Below are 19,214 nucleotides of genomic sequence, written 5' to 3'. Positions count from 1 at the left end.
TCAACATATCCACTTCTGTAGTTAGCATCTTTGGAGGGGACACCTAGGATTTTTTTTTCTTTTTCTCTCTTTTTTTTTTTTTTTTTTTTTTTTTGTGGTACTGGGGATTAAGCCTAGGGGCCTCATACCAGCTACGTAAGCTACATCCCGATTCTTTTTTTGAAATTTTATTTTGAGATAAGGTGTTGCCAAGTTGTCCAGGCTAACCTTGAATTTGCAATGCTCCTGCTTCAGCCTCCTACACAGCTGGGATTATAAGTGTGCTACCATGCTTGGCTGAATGGAATCTTTTATTTTAAACAAGTTCCTGAAGTGCTTATAATCTCAGTTAGGTTTAGAAACTCTTCATGTGGTCTAATAGTTTCACCTGAGTTTGGGAATGCAGGCCCAGAGTTGCCAAACAGCCTGCCAGGAGCCATAGTCTAGGCATAGGTGCATGTGTGAATGGGGTTGTTTGTTCTGACTTTTCCCTGTTCCCTTTTACTATTTTGTAACTTAATAAAAACATTTGTTCTATGTATAAACAAGAAAAGTATGTCCCTGATTTCATCCAGGCAAAACTATGAAACCTGAAAAATATCCATGTAGGATGTTGTCATGGCGCAACCCTTTCCATGCAGTTCCTCTGTTTTTGCAAGTTCATGGGCCACTTGTTCTCTCCTGGGTGGTCTTATAATCACACTGCTATAGAACTCTGAGCCCTATATTCAGTGCTGTGGCGCATTTAGGTCACTTGAGAAAGGTCCTGAATCTGTTACTTGACCTTGAGAAACAAGAGAAGGGCTGAATCAACCAGTGCTTCCTCTCATGGTTTGAGCATATTGCTTCCTCTCAAGAGGAACTGGAAAAAAGTTTGGAGCTTTCATTATATTTATTGTTTCGTACATTAACATTTAAAGTGATTATGTGCAGTATGAACATTGGTAAAATGCCAGGCCACAACTCATAGTGGTGGGCAGACCCTTGGAGATAGCTATCGTGTTCAGAGCAGCTAACTTGTAAGATTTTTACATTGTATAGGGTGATATTTGACTCTTTGCACAAATAAACAAGTTTACACTTGGTAGCAATTTGCACCAGATATTTTACTGTGACTGAAAACTACATTATTAGTCTTAAATCTGTAAAGTGTTGCTGAGCTATGACTGCTGACTCTACTATGCTTGATAATATTTTCCTTTAAAGTATCATCCAACTTATTTAAAGACAAAATAACATTAGAAACCAGAGAATTAAAAGTGATTGTGCTGCCTGTGGAAACTTCCAGGTGACTTTGAGGAAGCACAAGGCTCAGCTTGAGTGTGTGGCCAGAAGCACATGAATAACCCTGTGGCATTATGGGATAGGAGGTGGGACCTGAATTCATTGCCTAAGGGGCATGTGCTGCTCACTCTAACCAGTTCATTTTGAGCTGAGTGTTAGATTTTTGCAGATTTCTAGAGACACTAGAAATTGGTGCTTTTACATGAACTCTCCCAGTTCTTAAATGTGACTCTTTTGTTTCCTTTTTTCCTTTCTGCTTTCTAATGTCATGTACATCTGTGTTAGATGATAGTATTTACCTTGATACTGGGTCTCCTCCTCATCCCTGATCTCAGGTCAGCTTGGGCACACCCTGAGCCTCCTGTTCCTACATCCCACTCTGAGGGACATCCTCTCTAATCCTTCCCTGCTGGACTCCCCCTCTCTAGCTCTACAGTGGCCCTGACTCAGGAATGCAGACTGAGCACTCATGTCCTCATTTCTTTCCACAGTGGAGAGAAGCAGGCTTCAGGAAATGCTATCCCTATTGGGACTGGAGACATACCAAGTGCAGAAGCTCTGCCTCCAGGACTCTCTGCAGATCAGTTTTGACAGCATGAAGAACTGGGCCCCTCAGGTTCCCAAGGACCTGCCCTGGCATTTCCTCAGGAAGCTGCAGGCCCTCAATGCTGAAGCCAGGAACACCACCATGGTGCTGGATATGCCTCCAGATGCCCGGCCTGCAGAGAAGGAGAACCAGATGGAGGAGGAGATGATCTACTGGGATCCAGCTGAGGACATTGCTGCTGATGACATCTACTCTTTTTCTGAGCTACCAACGCCCGACACACCAGTGAACCCCCTGGACCTTCTCTGTGCCCTGCTGCTGTCCTCAGACAGCTTTCTACAACAGGAAATCGTGCTCAAGATGTCCCTCTGCCAATTTGCACTCCCGCTTGTGTTGCCTGACTCAGAAAACCACTACCACACCTTTCTGCTGTGGGCCCTAAGGGCCGTTGTACGGACGTGGTGGTCCCAGCCCCCACGGGGCCTGGGCAGCCTCCGAGAGGACAGTGTGGTCCTATCCAGGGCACCCACCTTTGCTTTTGTGCGCATGGATGTCAGCAGCAACTCTAAGTCTCAGCTGCTCAATGCCATCCTCAGCCCAGGCCGAAGGCAATGGGACTGCTTCTGGCATCGCGATCTCAACTTGGGCACTAATCCCCGAGAGATAGCAGATGGGTTGGTAGAAATTTCTTGGTTTTTCCCCAGCGGCAGGGATGACCTGGATGTCTTCCCAGAGCCTGTGGCCTTTCTGAACCTGCGAGGTGATATTGGGTCTCACTGGCTACAGTTTAAACTCTTGACAGAAATATCCTCAGCTGTGTTTATTCTGACAGACAACATCAGTAAGAAGGAATATAAACTGTTGTACTCCATGAAGGAATCAACCACAAAATACTACTTCATTCTGAGTCCCTACCGGGGGAAACGCAACACAAACCTCCGATTCCTGAACAAGCTAATCCCTGTGCTGAAGATAGACCACTCACATGTCCTGGTGAAGGTCAGCAGCACTGACAGTGAGAGCTTTGTGAGGAGGATCAGAGGAATCGTGGGTAGTGTGGTACGGTCCCCCTGCAGGAGGGTGTCTGTGGAAGACATGGCTCATGCAGCCCGGAAGTTGGGCCTCAGAGTTGATGAGGACTGTGAGGAGTGTCAGAAGGCAAAGGACCGAATGGAGAGAATCACCAGGAAGATCAAGGACATAGATGCCTACAGGAGGGATGAACTGAGGCTGCAGGGGGACCCTGGAAGGAAGGCAGCCCAAGTGGAGAGGGAGTTCTGCCAACTTCAGTGGGCCCCAGACCCACCTGAGAAGCACCGGGCTGAACTGAGGCGACGGTTCCTGGAGCTCCGGATGCAGCAGAATGGCCAGGAGCCTACCTCAGGGGTACAGGAATTCATTGCTGGGATCAGCAGCCCCTCCCTGGGTGAGAGACAATACTTCCTGAGGTGGATGGAGTGGGGTCTGGCTCGGGTGGGCCAGCCACGGCTGAGACAGCCCCCAGAGACTCTTCTCACCCTGAGACCAAAACTCTGTGGGGCTTCAGACTTGAGTGAACCACTCTGGCCTGAGCCTCTTGGGGTGGAACATTTCCTGCGGGAAATGGGGCAGTTCTATGAGGCAGAGAGCTGCCTGGTGGAGGCAGGGAGGCTGCCAGCTGGCCAGAGGCGCTTTGCCCACTTCCCAGGCCTGGCTGTGGAGCTGCTGCTGCTGGGGCTGCCCCTGGAGTTGGTGGATGGGGGAACCCTGAGCATCCCTGTACGTTGGGTCACAGGGCTCCTCAAGGAGCTGCATATCCGCCTGGACAGGAGGTCTCGGCTGGTAGTTCTGTCTGCCCTGGGAGTACCAGGCACAGGGAAATCCATGCTTCTTAACACCATGTTTGGCCTGCGGTTTGCTACCGGGAGGAGCTGCAGTCCCCGGGGGGCCTTCATGCAGCTCATCACAGTGGCTGAGGGTTTCAGCCAAGACCTGGGCTGTGACCACATCCTTGTGATAGACTCTGGGGGGCTGATCAGTGGGGCTTTGACCTCGGCTGGGGACAGGTTTGAGCTGGAGGCTTCATTGGCCACTCTGCTTATGGGGTTGAGTAACGTTACTGTGGTCAGTTTAGCTGAAACGAGGGACATTCCACCAGCTATTCTGCATGCATTTCTGAGGTTGGAAAAAACAGGACACATGCCCAACTATCAGTTTGTGTACCAGAACCTTCATGACATGCCTGCCCCCAGCCCCAAGCCAAGAGACAGGAGGCAGCTCTTGGATCCACCCAGTGACCTGAGCAGAGCTGCTGCCCAGATGGAGAAGCAAGGTGGTGGCTTCCGGACACTGGCAGGCCTGGCCTTCTGTGACCCTGAGAGGCAACATGTCTGGCATGTCCCTGGACTGTGGCATGGAGCACCACCTATGGCTGCTGTGAGCCTGGGGTACAGTGAGGCCATTTTTGAATTGAAGAGATGCCTGCTAGAAAACATCAGAAATGGCCTGTCCAACCAAAACAAAAACATCCAGCAGCTCATTGAGCTGGTGCGGCGGCTGTAAGTGTTCAGGTGTGGAGGCTGCTGTGGTGGCCTATTCTGATGGGGTCTAGCAGGCTGTGCCCAGGCACCTGAGAGGCGGCTGGTGCCTGCTGCACACGAGAAGGAAGACCAGTGAAAGACAGTGGGTAGGGGTCTCCTAACAGTGTTAAGAAAAGAAATAATCTCACAGACCAGCTCAGAGATGTCATTGGGGATATCAGAGGCCCTGGGTAGGGTAACACAAGCAGTAATTTGATCCTTGTTCCTGAACCCTGTCAAGGCTCCTGAGGGTTGGCCCTCTGGACAGCTACTCCTTCATTGGCCCCTGGAGTGGGGAACAGTTTTCCTCAGGTCCCAGAAGGCAGTGACATCCAGTTGAGGTTAGGAGTTGTCCTGAGGAAGCAGAGGGCAGGCCTTGCTTCTACCTAACCCAAGGGTTGTGGACCAGCATTTGAGGTTTCGGTGATGTGATCCTGCCCATGTGTGCAAGGCACTGCCGTGGCACTGGGTATATGGACTGATCTGTGAAGCCTTCCCTGACTCTTGCCGAGGAAGCATTCATCAGAAACCCTTTGTGTCCCAGCACTTTGTCATACCTCTGCCTCAACATTTCATGGTGTATTGTCACTCATGTGTTTACTGTCTGGCCCCAGACTGTGAGCTCCTTGAGGGCAGGGACAGAACATCCAGCTCTGTATCCCTAGGGTCTGGCACACTGTAGGCACTTAATAAATGTTTGTCGAATGAATGAATGCTCACATGATAGTAGTACACAGGTTCTGCCTCTCTGTGCCTTCACTGTTCTCTGTGCTCAGAGAAGATAGCAGCAACTGCCTGAGGAGGGATCTGGAGAACTGCATAACAGATGTGAAATTGTTCCCTCTCTTTAAGCAAAGAGCCATTCTTCTGGCTGTTAACTGAGAAAGGAACTAGATGCCTTCACAAGAACTTAGGTAATTCCATCTTCGCCCCATTTTGTAGGTGATGGAGAAAGCCCCAGACTGCACACCTGCATGGCAGAACACAGAGGCATCAGTGGCATACTCATCCATTGGCCCTTGCTAACCTCCACAATATCTAAAGATCCCTGAGCCACCAGGGCAGGGCCAGCCTGACCCTTCTGATGTCCTCTCCAGCGTCCTTCCCAGCCCCACTTATCCACCATTTAGGTCTGATACTTGACCAGGGACCTTGGACTCCTGCCCTGTTGATCCTCCAGCTGGAATCCTAACCTGTGCTAGCCATCCCCAAGGGCCATTGCTCACCTCTTGTAAGCCTCAGAGACCCACTGCAGCCATATCACCAGCCCTAGGAATTTCTTCTTGATTCTCTGAGCCTTGCTACTTAGGCCTTAGAATCTCCTTCTGTTTCTTAACTTCAGAGAAACTAGACCCTCTGCCAGGCAGTGGCCAGGGTACCTAGCCTGTTTCTTGTCCTTTTACCAGACTCAGCAAAGGTGCCCTCAGCTCTAGGGCTTCTGATCTGGAACCCTTTCTTGAATGGAAGTTCCCTGATCCTCCTTCTGTCTTCCTTCGCTTCCTGGGGGACCCGAGATTCTCCACCTGCTGCTCTCTTCACTTTCAAGGTATTGTCACTGTGATATAGGAGCAGGTTCTAGTTATGTGTAGTAGGTGGATAGCAGTCCTGGGATTCAGCAAACCTGGTCTTTCACTAAGTTTAAGGAAATCTTTCCCTTCTAAAACTAAAAATATAAACTGGGCATGGAGGTGTAATCCCGGCTACTGGAGAGGCTGAGGCAGGGTTGCAAGTTCCAGGCTAGCCATAGTGAGGCTGCAACTTAGACCTTGTCTCAAAAAGGGCTGGGGCTATAGCTCAGAGGTAGGGTATTTGCATTCAGTGTATGAGGCCCTGGATTCAATCTCCAGTTCTGGGGGTCGGGGACAAGGGGGGATGCTGGCTGAGTTGGAAATACCAAGGTCTTTCCTTTTTTTCCACCGGAGCCACAGAAGCTGCCCAGGAGCTTCTCCAGCACAATAAGAATTTGATCCAGGATATTCCTGGTCCCCAAGTTCAAGCACTAGAAACTCCTCTTAGAATTGCTGAATGTCAGCCAATTCAAAGACTGAGCTGGTTGTAGTGTCCTGGGCAACTTAGTGAAACCATGTCTCAAAAACTTAATTAATTAATTAAAAAAATAAAAAGGAAGTGTGTATGTAGTTCAGTGGCAAAGCACTTGCCTGGCATGAGCAAGGCCCTAGATTCAATCCCCAGCACTGGGTTAAAAGAAAATTTGATTCAACCTATTCCTAAAATCTGGAAAGGGAAGTCAGACCTAGTGGCTTCCAACAGATCAAGGATCCTTTATATAGGATCTACCCATTCAATTGAAATTCCTGAGGCCTAAGTGTATGCAGGTCATGCTTTCATCAGAGTTTCAAAGGGATACAGGATTTAAAGGAAATTACAGTAACCACTCAATAATCAGGGAAGTTATTCTACACATCCCCAGACCTATCAAACAGTTGTCCAAAATATTTAAACTTTTGAAAACAGACCAGTCAGCAGATTGGGAGCAAGAGTCTGCTAGGGGTATCCTTGGGCAGGACCACTTTGGAGGAATTCTGAAACTACTTGGGTCAATTGAGAAATCATTGCTACTTTCAGGTGCAGGAACGTTTTTTCAGGAAGTCACTTGCATGTTCTTGACTTTTTTGAGGGTCGATGTTCAAACCCATGACCTATGAAAAAGGTATTCACTTTCAGACCCTCAAGTCAGGGTTGTTCTTAGGATTCAAACTTACATAATCCCCAAGCAGTCTTGTAGCTTTGGAGCTAAAAACACAAAGCATCAGTCTGCCCTGCCCATTTATGGATGTTCACCACAGCCAGAGGTCCACCTGCATCACACCTCAAAACATCTTTAGGATTTGAGAGGCCTAGAGCTTGCCATGGGGCTACTGGGGAGGTCATGTCTTGGAACCAAGATTGCAATGGGAGAACCACTCAGAGAAGCATGAGCAGAACAGCAGGCTGTTCACTAGGTGATCCTGTGACTGAGGAAAGCATGAACCAATCAAGTACCATCTGGAGAAAATGGGCCTGAGAATTTGAGACAAGGTTCCAAGAAGTGTGTGCCCTTTCCCTTGAGATAGACTGTGCTTGCTACAGCACATAGGGTTCCCAGTTTGGTGTAATTCTTGGTCTTGCTTCCTCCTGACTGACCCTTAAGTGAGGTTACTTGGCTTTTCTAAGCCTTGGTTTGCCCACTAGCACCTGCTTAGCAATGGAAAGTGCTTACGCAGTGCCTGCTCAGGAGCAGCGTTCCGTGAACAGGTTAAGGTGCCCAGTGCCATGTCTCAAATGTCAACATGTCAAGCCAGAAATCATTAGTGTATCTTAAAAGTAACCATCTTTCTTCCTTAAGAGTATACAAAGTGGCATCTTGTAAATGATGTTATCTTACATTTACTAAAATACAGTACTGGGTAGGGCTGGTGTTTGGCAATCTGTACCAATGTAAACCTGATTTGTAGCTACTCCAGCTCCTCAGATGTGATGAATTAGCCCAGGAAAGAAAAATCCTTTCTCTTTTTTTGAGTCAGTAATAAAATGATTTGACCCTAAACCTATCTGATTTCTTCTAGGACCAACAAAATTACATCAGAGTGCAGTGATGAGTCAGGACCACAGAAGAGAGCCAAGCTGGCCTTGATCCTGGTTCATGATTTTCTGCTCTCAGCCCACAGCAGCCACACCCTGGCTACCTCCATGCTGTTGTTGGCTGGTGCTTCCTTCTGCCTGGCTGACGCTGGCTTACTATGGTGGCACTTCTCTTTCATTTAATTGCCTGAGGCCAACCTCCCTCATTCACACCACTTGAGGGGGTCAGGGGCCTCTGCTTCTCTCTTGGTGCTTGTCTTACAGCATCTTAATTGTTTCCCCATCCAAGCTCATTTTTATGTCCAGATTTAGCAAAGTTCTGAGATCCTCTGGTGGAGGTCTTAGTTGCCCTGCACATGAGGCTTGTTCTCCCATCTACCTTTCTTAGCCTTTTCTTCTTCCTTCCCTTCCCAGTTTGCTTCTTTCCACTGAGGATCCAACCCAGGGCCTTGTGCCTGCTAGGGAAGTGATCTACCACTGAACTATATCTCCAACCTTGTCTTAGCTTTCTTGAGGCAGATTCCATCCCCAAAGCCCAGGTTTGGCCCCTCTGGGTTCTGACATTTAGCCCAGGATCATGGTGTAGCATTGGGCCTTTCTAACTGCCCTTGGCTCTGATACCAGGACAGTGGACATTGTCACAGTAATTATAGCTTGGCTCTATCCCATGCACCTAGACCTGACCCTTTCCCCTGACCCTCAGTGGAGGGGAATGGGTGGAAGTGGGAGCTCACAGGAATCATGGACCACCTGTGGTATAAGACACCTATTTTTTGTTTAGTTTTGTTTTTGTTTTGTGGTACTGGCTATCAAATGTACTCTACCTCTAAGCTACATCTCCAGACCTTTTTTTTTTTTTTTTTTTTTTTTTTGAGATAGGATCTCACTAAGTTATCCAGACTGGCCTTGAACTTGTGATCTTTTTGCTTCAGCCTCCCAAGTAATTGGGATTTATGGGTGTGCTCTGTAATGGAGTTTCAGTGGTTGTTTGACTTATTTCCCAGAATAGACAACCTCTGGGATTCTTCTTGGTGAGTGAATTACTAGGAGTAATAGTTTTACAAAGTATAATATGTTAGTTATTCTATGTTAGGATAAGTCATTTGGATAGTGGAGTTGCCTTGGTTAACCTTCCAGCTGAATTCTGTAACTTCCAGGAAATAATCACTGTGTTCCAGGCTGGACCATGCTCTGAAGTCCATGTGAACTGAGAGTGTCTCTGTTACATGGTGTCTGTCCACAGCTCAGCCTCTTAACCCAGCTGGACAGACCATCTCCAGGAAGTTCAGATCATTCCACAGGCCCTTCCTTTGCTTAGTGGTCCAAAAGTGGCAGGCCTGGCTAAGGCCATTCCCCTCAGCTGCCATGGTCTTCCCCAAACAGGCCTCTGCAGACATAGCTTTTGGAAGTCCCTCAAATAAACTAAGTTTAAGATACTAATTCTCCACCCCACTGCAAACCGCAATCATCTAAGAGGTATTCAAAAAGTATAGGTTCCCTTGTCCTCCCCACAGAGATGGGTAGGCCCTAATGGGTTCTTTCATGTGACCAGGGTCTAGAACCACTGTGCTGAGAGCATGAAGCAACGTCTGCTTCCTGGTTGCTACATGGGGAGAAGAGTTCAGGTCTGAGATAAAACAGTTGTACATCTTTGTCTACGTAGTGGGCACAGGAGGCTCTTCATGGAGGTCACTTGCTCTTGGGTACTCCATAGCCAGGAAGTCCTTGAAGGCCATTTAGGGACTGTGCCAAGCTAGAGACCCAGGCCATTTTCCCATCTGTTTTTATCAGCTTTTTTCCCCCTCTGCTGCTGTGACCAGAAGACCAGACAAAAACAATTAGAGGAGGAAAAGTTTGTGTGGGGCCCACGATGTCAGAGTTCTTAGTCTATGGAAGGCCAACTCCATTCTTTGGGGCTAGAGGTGAGGCAGAACATCATGGCAGAAGACTGTGGAGGAGGAAAGTGGCTCAGAACATGATACGTGGAAGCAGAGAGAGAGACTCCCCTCACCATAGACAAAATATAAACCCCACAGGCACACCCCCAATGACCCACTTACAGCCACACCCGACCTACCTATAGTTACCACCCAGTTAATCCCTATTAGGGGATTAATGTATTGATTAGATTAAGACTCTCATCACCCAATCATTTCACCTATATGCTTTCTTGCATTGTCTCACACATGAGCTTTTGGGGGACACCTCACATCTAAACTGTAACACCCATCCTAATGTATCTCTGAGCTCTCATACACCAAGTGGTGCAGTGAAACCCTGGAAGAAGGCACAAGTACATGCTCTGTAACAGAAGCCATTTTTGTAATCTCAGGTGAGTTTGGGGCCTTGGTCTGTTCTGTGAAGCCTGGAAATACTGCCTCCTTGGCAAGATGGATGGGAGAAACAGTGTATCAAATTACAGAAAAGATGTCCCCATTAAAATGTTTCCATTGGTGATTTTTAAACACTAACAGTTCATACTAATGTACACAAAGTGTCATTTTAAGTTACTTTAATCATGCAAATTAACCCATGTGATCCCTCCCCCAATCAAGGAACCAGCTGAAATATTTTTTGCAGCAAAGCTTTGTATAAACAAAGGGAAGGCAAGGGTGTGTTTGAACCAGAGGAATTTTGTCCCTGAAATGCTCACTGTGTGTTAGGTTTAGAATTCCTGGGAGGCACCTCAGGAAAGGGGAAATGGCTTGAATAGAGAAAAACAAAAATCTGATTGTACTATTGCCTACTGCCTAGAAGGGAAACCTGAACTCCCAGGCACAGCCTTCCTGTCCTGCTCATCTGGCCAACCTGTCTCCTGCTGCATCTGTACCTTGGTCCACTAGGTACCTGTCAACTTTGCCTGTCACGGTGATTCAGGACTCAGCATAACAATTTGTTCTTCCCCTATTCCCTCTAGTCCAGTCAGGGTTTATCTCCCTAAAATAATGAATAGCTATCAGGGACTCTTTTAAAAACACTAGAAAACGCTGAACTGCTGCTCCTGCAAGGAATCTTACTGTGTAATTTTCACACACTCAAAATTTTGGGGGGTGGTGCTGAAGTTTGAACCCGGGGCCTTACACATACTAAGCATGTACTCTATCAGTGATCTACACCCCAACCTCACAACCATCCCCATTTTGAAAATGAGGGAAACTGGTCTCAGAGTGGTTCAGTCATGACTCACATTACACAGCCAAGAAGTGGATCCAGGATTTGGATCTGGATAGTTCAAATACCAGGTCCTATGTTCCCCAGCATGTTGGAGCAGACATAATTTATCCAATTATAAAACTATCAAACTTTATAAGGAAAAAAATGGGTTTAAAAGGATTCTTCAGGAAAAACTGAGTCCTTATGTTTGCAAGTCCTTATGTATTGTGGATTTTGGAGAACATCAAGTCTATTTGTGCTCTTATCCAATATTCAGGGAGGACAGTGCCGGCTGCAGTAGGAAAAATGAAGAATAAAACATTCCTAGGAAGGTGGGGATGAAAGACCCTGTCCTTTTATTAAGGATTTTTTGACCACCCAGATTCAAGTGGCCAGAGAGGAATTTTGGTCATGGAAATCAACTGGACTGAAGCCAAGAGACTCCAATCTTGCTTGCTGTCTGCCTTTGCCCCAGTGTGACTGTAGGCAACTCACTTCCAACCTTTGCTTCCATTTCCGTCCTCATACGTGATCACCTAGTGTTCCCTCCCACAACAGGGTTCAAGCATCATTAGGATGAAGGATGCAGGTCCAAAACAACCAAATATTGGCAACTTCACACCATTCAACCTAACACAACCAAAAGAGTTATTTTATTAAATATCCTCTTGGTCCTAACAACTGTGAAGTAGTACTATTATTAAATAAGTTAATTTTATAGATGACGATACTGAAGTTCGACTGTACAAAGGTTGTTATACAAGAGCCCTCGTGTTTTCCATTACTGTAATGAATTCTAAAATAAGATACCCAGTGTAGCTATTTTTCCCTTTGACATTAATAATTAGAAGATACCAATTACATTGGCACAGCTCTGGCGTGAATATTATATCCCCATACATTTCCTTGCTTCTTAAAAATTTCCCTGCTTAACGGTCCCAGTGGCACATGCCGGGAATACCAGCTACTCAAGAAACTGAGGCAGGAGAATTGCATGTTAGAGGCCAGCCTTAGCAACTTAGTGAGACCCTATTACGAAAAAAAGTTTTAAAGCTGGGATGTAGCTGAGTAATAGAGCACCTAAGTTCACTGACGGGAGGAGGGAAGAATTCCTTCCCTAGGGTAGCCACTATCATGAATGGCAAATCTCTGAATAACTCATCCTTCAAGAACTGGGTGCAGTTTTAAACAAAACATGTTTCTTCTTTGTGGATAAAAGCCCAGAGTTTGGAGGTTTTGTTTTCTTGCAGTGCGAGGACTGAACCCAGGGCCTGTGCATGCTAAGCAGGTACCCTACAATTGAGCTACACCCAACACTTATTTCACAAGATCCTTTGGAGACACAGCTCAGCTTAATTTCTAGGACGTGGACGTCCCCAGATCCAGGTGGAGGCGGGGGGCGAGGCGGCGCGGTTTTTCCCCTTTCTCCTTCAGGACGCCATCACCTCTCCTAACGGGAATTCTGGGAGAGCGAAAGCTCATGTTTTGCATCATCAAACTTCCGGATCAGAAATCCGACGCCAGCAATCCGCCTGGAGAAAGTAACCGGATGAGCCCGAAAGACCAGCGCCTGACGCGGGGAGGCGCTCCTCTTCGCGGAGGCCCCACCCCTGTGGGGTCTTCGCCCCGCCTCTCCCGCCCGCTTCCCCCGGGGCGCGCCCCCGCGCGCAATTTGGTCTCGTCCGCGGTGGTCCCCCCCTGCGGGTGCAGCACGGTGGCACGTCCTGCGCCCTTCTCCGCAGAAGATGGCGGCGTCCTTGTGCGGCCTGGCGCTGAGGCCACGGGTGAGTGGGCAGCGCGGGCAGAAAGGTCGGGGTGGGATCTTGGTTTCGGTCTCACGCCCCTGCCCCACAGGTGCTGCCCTGGAGTAAAGAACTTCCTGGCGCCTGGCGTGCCCTGCACACCTCGGCAGTCTGCGCCAAGGTGAGCGCTTCAGGCGGGTGGGAGTGGGTCGCGGGCGGTAGCAGGAACCCGGAACGGGTGGCCGGCCCGGGGTGAGAGCCGAACCTCGGAAAAGCCCGACGGGTGACGGACCCAGGGGTGGGACTGGGGCGGTACGGCGTAGTAAGGGCCCTTTGCTCCTAGAACCGAGCGGCCAGAGTCCGGGTGGGCAAGGGGGACAAGCCTGTGACCTACGAGGAAGCCCACCCACCGCACTACATCTCTCACCGAAAGGGCTGGCTGTCGCTGCACACAGGTGAGGGGACAACTGCTGGATACCCAGCTCTTCCGGAGGAGGAGCGCTCAGTCCAACTGCCATGTGAGCAAGATGAACAAGTTTTAACTTGGTCATTAAGACCAGGGCAGAAATCTGTTAATCCAGTTCAGAGGAGACGCAAAAAAAGCAAAGACAGACAAGGTTGTTGAAATGAATTTGCAAATGAATCTCACTTTTCCTATGGAAACTCAGTTGACCCTCCACTGAATAGAAATTATTTACATGTCTTCCGACGATATTTTGGATTGCTATCAGTTTTTTGTAATTTACATAGATGTAAAATAGAGGCAATGAAAGGAGTAAAACCCCCATAGAATCTAGTAGCCCAGAGGAGTATGCCCAAAATAATGTAGTTTTCCCCTGAAGCACAATTTTTTTCCTGCAATTATTTAGTTAATCCTGTTACAGATTCTGTAAATTCTTGGTTTTCTTTTTCCTTTTGCTCGAGTGCACGCACGTGTGTGTGTGTGTGTGTGTGTGTGTGTGTATGTGTGTGTATACATGCCAGGGATTGAACCCAAGGGCACTTAACCAGTGGGTCACATCCCCAGACCTTTTTATTTTTGAGACAAGGTCTCCCTACGTTGCTCACAGCCCTGCTAAGTTGCTGAGGCTGGCTTGGAACCTGAGATCCTCCTGCCTCAGGCTTCCCAGCTGCTGGGATTGTAGGGGTGGGCACCACCACACCAGGCACCCCTCTGTATTCTTATACTGACTAAAATTTGTGACTTCAAAATCAATACCCTATCACTTTCAAGGTTACCCAGGAACACAGGCAGAGCAATGCCCTTATGCCTGTTCGCAATTGAGGTAGAACAAGTTTTCATAATGTAAAAAGTGCACTTTATCACAGTCTAGAGACACATTTTAAAAATTATTGTGCCTTTTGTTGGTAATTTTGCTGTTTAAAATGACCCTGAATTACTGCCTAGTGCTTCTGATCTCAAGACTGTGATGTGCCTTACACAGGAAATATATGTTAGATAAGTTTTGTTCAAGCCTAAGTTACAGTGCTCTTGGCTGAAAGTTAAATGTTAATCAACCATATATGTTAATGCATTTTTAAACAGAAGGGCTCCTGAAACTAGCTTATATATTAATCTGTTAATGAAAATATCTTGACCAGAGGCTTGCACAAATCTAATGGTGTGTTCTTCCTATAAGCATTGTTTCAGAATTCACTAGCTCAGCGTTTATGGTGACATTATGGAACATAACTTCTGTGAAATAATGAAACTGTATTTTGTTCAGTATAAGGGTTATCAACTTTGATGTTTGGATGGATCTAGAGTACTGGTGATTGAACCCAGGGCACTCTACCACTGAGCTACATCCCCAGCCCTTTTTATTTTTCGAGTCAAGGTCTTACTAAGTTGCCCGTGATGGCCTTGAACTTGTGATCCTTCTGCCTGAACCTTTTGAGTTGCTGGAACTACAGGCAGGTGTCACCACACCCTGCTAGAAAAATTTAAACACAGGTTCTTGGGGGTCAGTTCCCAATACAGCAGAAAATAATGAAATAAAATATAGGTTCCTATCTCCCACCCCTTTAGGTTCCTGTTCTTGTTTTGAGGTCTGGGTGTGAATGTGCAGATTCAGCATGTACTATAAAGGTTTCAGGGTTCCTGGGCCCACACTAAGAATCCATTTATGGAAGATGTGTCCAGACTTTTGAGAAGCTACTGTCCCTAATTTCATAAGTATTGACTGGCATCATCTGTCTGGCCCACAGGATGACCCATGCTTCTTTAAAGCAGTCAAGAAAGACTTTAAAAGGGACTAGATGTAGAGGTGTCACCAGAATTGTACCCTAAGGCTCAGGTAAAATGAGGATACTTGCTTCACAGAAATGGTTTGGGAATTAATAATGTATTTTGACTTCTAATGTATTATTCCATTAGTAGAAGAAAATGGAATAAGCTGTGGCAAGGGGTGAGATTGAGTACCTGGTGCTAGATGTTAGCTCTGGTGTCTTGGCAGCTCCCTGGGTAATATGGCTGACTTTTCTGTGGTGCCTTCTCTTCAGGTAACCTGGATGGGGAAGAACATGCTGCAGAGCGAACTGTGGAGGATTTTTTCCTACGCAAGTTCATGCTGGGTACCTTCCCAGGCTGTCTGGCTGACCAGCTGGTCCTGAAGCGCCGTGCCAACCAGGTGGAGATCTGTGCCCTGGTCCTGAGGCAACTGCCAGCACACAAGTTCTACTTCCTCGTGGGCTACAGTGAGACTCTGCTGTCCCACTTTTATAAGTGTCCTGTGCGACTCCATCTCCAAACTGTGCCCTCAAAGGTTGTATATAAGTATATCTAGGATGATGCCCTTTTTTGAGTCAAGTTGCAGTATACAAAGGACAGAAATGTGGGAAAGACCAATAGAACAAGGAGAAATGCATGCCCTCAGAAGACAGTCATCACTTCTAAGCTGCTGTTGAATAAAGATCTTCATGCACCTTTGTTTCTGTTTACCTTTACCCTTTTGTGTGTGTGTGTGTGTGTGTGTGTGTGTGTGTGTGTGTTTCATTTGTTATTTATTTTTTCCTCTACTGGAGATGGGGACCCAGGGTCTCATGCATTGTTAGGGGAGTACTATACCACTGAGCTATATCCCCAGCCCTTGCCTTTGCACTTTTGGTCAGGGAGTTAGAGTAGGGTTTCATTATGTGCTTCAGGGCTTGTAGGGAAGCTGCCTGTTATCTGAAGTTCAGCTCATTCAGTGAAGACCTGTCTGTGTATGCAGTCACTCTATCACATACTTCACCTAAAGTTCTTTGTTTTCTCTCAAAAATAAAAAGATGCATATTAATAATTGATGTCAGTGTTTTAAAAAACAAAACAATATGCACATGGTCCTTTAATACATCCTTCCATCACCCTATTCCCATACTCAACCCACTCCCTGCCCACTACACATCACTGTCAGTACCAATCTATTTACCATCTCTCTGGTTTTGCAACATCCATCATCTCATTAAATGGCATCACACAGTGTGTAACCTCTTCATTCTGGCTTCTTGAACTCAATCGTGTGCATGCAAGCTTCACTCAAATATTTTACACGGATTAATAATTCCTTCTCTCCTTGCTGAATCATGGTCCATTACATGGATGTGCCCCAGCTTCAGCTATTGCAGTTCATGTTGATTCATGAAAGTGGCTATTTCAAAAGAGCTGCTGTACAAGACTGCAGACTGGTTTTTATTTGTACATGCTCTTCTTTTTCTTTTTGTCCTAGGGATTGAGTTCAGGGGTGCTTTACCACTGAACTACTTCTCTAATCCTTTTTATCATGAGATAGGGTTTTGTTAAGTTGCTGAGACTGACCTGGAATTTGTATGTTTACAAAGCAATTTTCATTCCCCTTGGTGGTACTGGAGATTGATTCCAGAGTCACTTTACCACTAAGCTACCTCCTCAGCCTTTTTTTTTTTTTTTTTTTTTTTTTTAATTTTAGGACAGGGTTTCACTAATTTGCCCAGGTTGACCTCACTTGTGATTCTATTGCCTCAGCCTCCAGAGTTGCTGGGAATATAGGTGTGCACTTAAGGGGCTGTCCTTAAAGCACAATTGCTAGATCAGGATGTTAGGTTTAACTGGAAAAAACTCAAAACTGTTTTCAGAGTTGAACCATTATGCATTCCACCATCAATTAATGTGAGTTCCTGTTCCACATCCCCCACAATATTTGATGTCTTTTTTTATCTTTCAGTGTTGTTTATAGAACTTAGGGCCTTACGTATGCTCAGCAAGCTCTCTTACAACAACATTGGAATGATCACATAGATCCTATATACTTGCTTTTCTTAAATTTTTTTTTTTTTTTTTTTTTTTTTGGTTATACCCCAGCCCTCTGCAGATGTTTTATGGATGCATTCCTTTATTTTACAACCAGGGACTCTGTTTAGATCCTCTCCTAAAGTTTGGTGATAAAGGAAGTGTCCAGTCTCCATTTTCCTCATCATCACATTCTTCTGGAGATATTATCTCACTGCAAACTTTCCTAGGCACTGATTAGTGTTTAACCCCACTCTCCACCCCTTCAGTGCCTCAGAAGCCCCTTCATGTCCCTCACAATCTCAGACCACAGCATGTGTTCTGCAAGGCCCTCCAGACAGGGCTCTGGAAGCACATTCATACTCCACAACAGCAGTATAAGAAGCAAGAACCTATTAGCAAGCATGCTAGGGCAGTTAAGATAAATGTTGGCAAGGATGTGTGGAAAAAGGTACACTTATCCATTGTTGGTGCAACCGTTACAAAAAGCAGTACAAAGATTCCTCAGAAAACTTGGAATGGAACCACCATTTGACCCAGGTATTCCACTCCTTGGTTTATACCCAAAGGACTTAAAATCAGCATAGAACAGTCATGCAGTCACACCAATGTTTATAGCAGCTCAATTCACAATAGCCAAACTATGGAACCAAGCTAGATGCCCTTCAACAGATGAATGGATAAAGAAAAGGTGGTATATATACACAATGGAATGATAATCAACCTTAAAGAAGAACGAAATTATGGCATTTTCAGATAAATGGATGAAGCTGGAGAATATCATGCTAAGTGAAATAAGCCAATCCCCCAAAACCAAAGGCAGAATGTTTTCTCTGATATGCTGATGCTAATTCACAATAAGGGGAAGTGGGCTAGGGAAAACAGAGGTAGTCTGAATTAAGCAGCAGGGAGTGAAGGGAGGGAGGGAGGATAGTAGAATGAATTGTACATTATTACCCTATGTATTAGAGTTTTCTAGAGGAACAGAATCAACAGGAAGTATGATTATAAAAAGGGGATTTATTAGATTGGCTTACAACAACCAGAAGCTGGATAGTCCATAATGATCGTTTGCCAGGCTAGAGAGCTAGAAGAACAAGTAGCTGTGCAGTCCAAGAGGCAGAAGCCCCAGAACAAGAAGGATCAACAGTACTACCCTAGTCTGAGATCAAGCCTTCTGGAAACTACCTGGAGAATCACTGGCAGAGTTTGCTTTGGAAGAGTGAAGAAGCAAGAGTCCCATATCCTCAGACAATCGAAGCAGCAATCAAGAAACCGTTCAAGAAGAGTTGAGCTTGCATCTGCATCTGCTTCCTTGTTCTTCCAACTTTTATTCTATCCTGTTGGGTGGTGCTGCCCACGCTTAGGGAAGGGCTTCACTTCAGTTCACTATTCCGCATTCCAATCATTCCTAGACATGCCCTCATTGACACACCTGGAAGCCTCTTAATCATCTGCATCTCTTAATGCAATCAAGTTGACAATTCAATTTAACATTACACCCTATGTACATATGTGATTACATGATCAGTGTGATTCTACATCCTGTACAACCAGAAGAATGAGAAGTTATACTCCACTTATGTATGATGTGTCAAAATACATCCTACTGTCATGTATAATTAATCAGAATAAATTGAAAAATAAAATGCTAACAATAAAAATTTTTTTAAAGATAGCATTAATTGGTTTAGACACTTGGGTTAAGGCAAAAGATCTTGTTTTAATCCAGTTTTATCCATGTCCATTCCATTTCATTTGTGAGTTGTACTACCCAAGAAAGTCCTTGTGCTACAGTCACAGGAGTTCTGAGCAGATCCAACCATCAGTCTGGTTGGCATGATGTGCAATTTCCATTACCCATTCCAGGAATAGGTCACTTGTTTTAACCTATGAAGAATATGACAAATGTTTAATAGACAACAATAATGTCAAATCAACTCCATGAGGAAGTATACAGGTTGCTGTATGATCTTGTGTTAATAAAGTAGCCTGAATAGTGGGCTTACCTAAGCAAGCATACGACAGCAATCTATCTGTACTTCAGGAGATCCAAGATGGTGGACTAGAGAGAGGCTGCATTCCTTCTTGCTCCATAATTCAGGTTTCAAGCAGAGGAAATG

The 19,214-nt window shown here is 45.9% G+C and overlaps 2 protein-coding genes across 11 annotated transcripts in view; both read left to right on the top strand.

Annotated features, from left to right (window-relative positions):
• The window catches only part of Urgcp (upregulator of cell proliferation), a 41,144-nt gene extending 35,378 nt beyond the window's left edge, over positions 1-5,766 (top strand). For all 10 annotated transcript variants that reach the window (XM_047561256.1, XM_047561252.1, XM_047561249.1 and 7 more), the window contains one exon: positions 1,755-5,766. In XM_047561256.1, coding sequence (XP_047417212.1) covers positions 1,755-4,351 — 2,597 coding nt within the window. In that variant the 3' untranslated portion in view covers positions 4,352-5,766. The remainder of the gene's footprint in view (positions 1-1,754) is intronic.
• A 5,755-nt stretch (positions 5,767-11,521) lies between these two features.
• Positions 11,522-15,774, top strand: Mrps24 (mitochondrial ribosomal protein S24). Its single transcript, XM_047561258.1, has 4 exons — positions 11,522-12,887; positions 12,958-13,026; positions 13,189-13,300; positions 15,348-15,774. Exons 1-4 carry the CDS (start codon positions 12,849-12,851, stop codon positions 15,629-15,631), a joined length of 504 nt encoding a protein of 167 aa, XP_047417214.1. The 5' UTR covers positions 11,522-12,848; the 3' UTR covers positions 15,632-15,774.
• Positions 15,775-19,214: the final 3,440 nt, after the last annotated feature.

Source organism: Sciurus carolinensis, chromosome 8, assembly GCF_902686445.1.
Source record: "Sciurus carolinensis chromosome 8, mSciCar1.2, whole genome shotgun sequence".
Classification (NCBI taxonomy): Eukaryota; Metazoa; Chordata; class Mammalia; order Rodentia; family Sciuridae; genus Sciurus; species Sciurus carolinensis.
Note: the sequence above shows the minus strand (reverse complement) of the source record. Positions and strands in the feature narration are given on the sequence as shown.

Excerpts from the sequence above, each read along its gene's own strand:
- Mrps24 (XM_047561258.1), top strand. The coding sequence starts at position 12,849 with ATGGCGGCGTCCTTGTGCGGCCTGGCGCTGAGGCCACGG. Across the intron at positions 13,027-13,188 it reads CCTCGGCAGTCTGCGCCAAG|AACCGAGCGGCCAGAGTCCG; the intron begins GTGAGCGCTTCA and ends CTTTGCTCCTAG. Across the intron at positions 13,301-15,347 it reads CTGGCTGTCGCTGCACACAG|GTAACCTGGATGGGGAAGAA; the intron begins GTGAGGGGACAA and ends CCTTCTCTTCAG.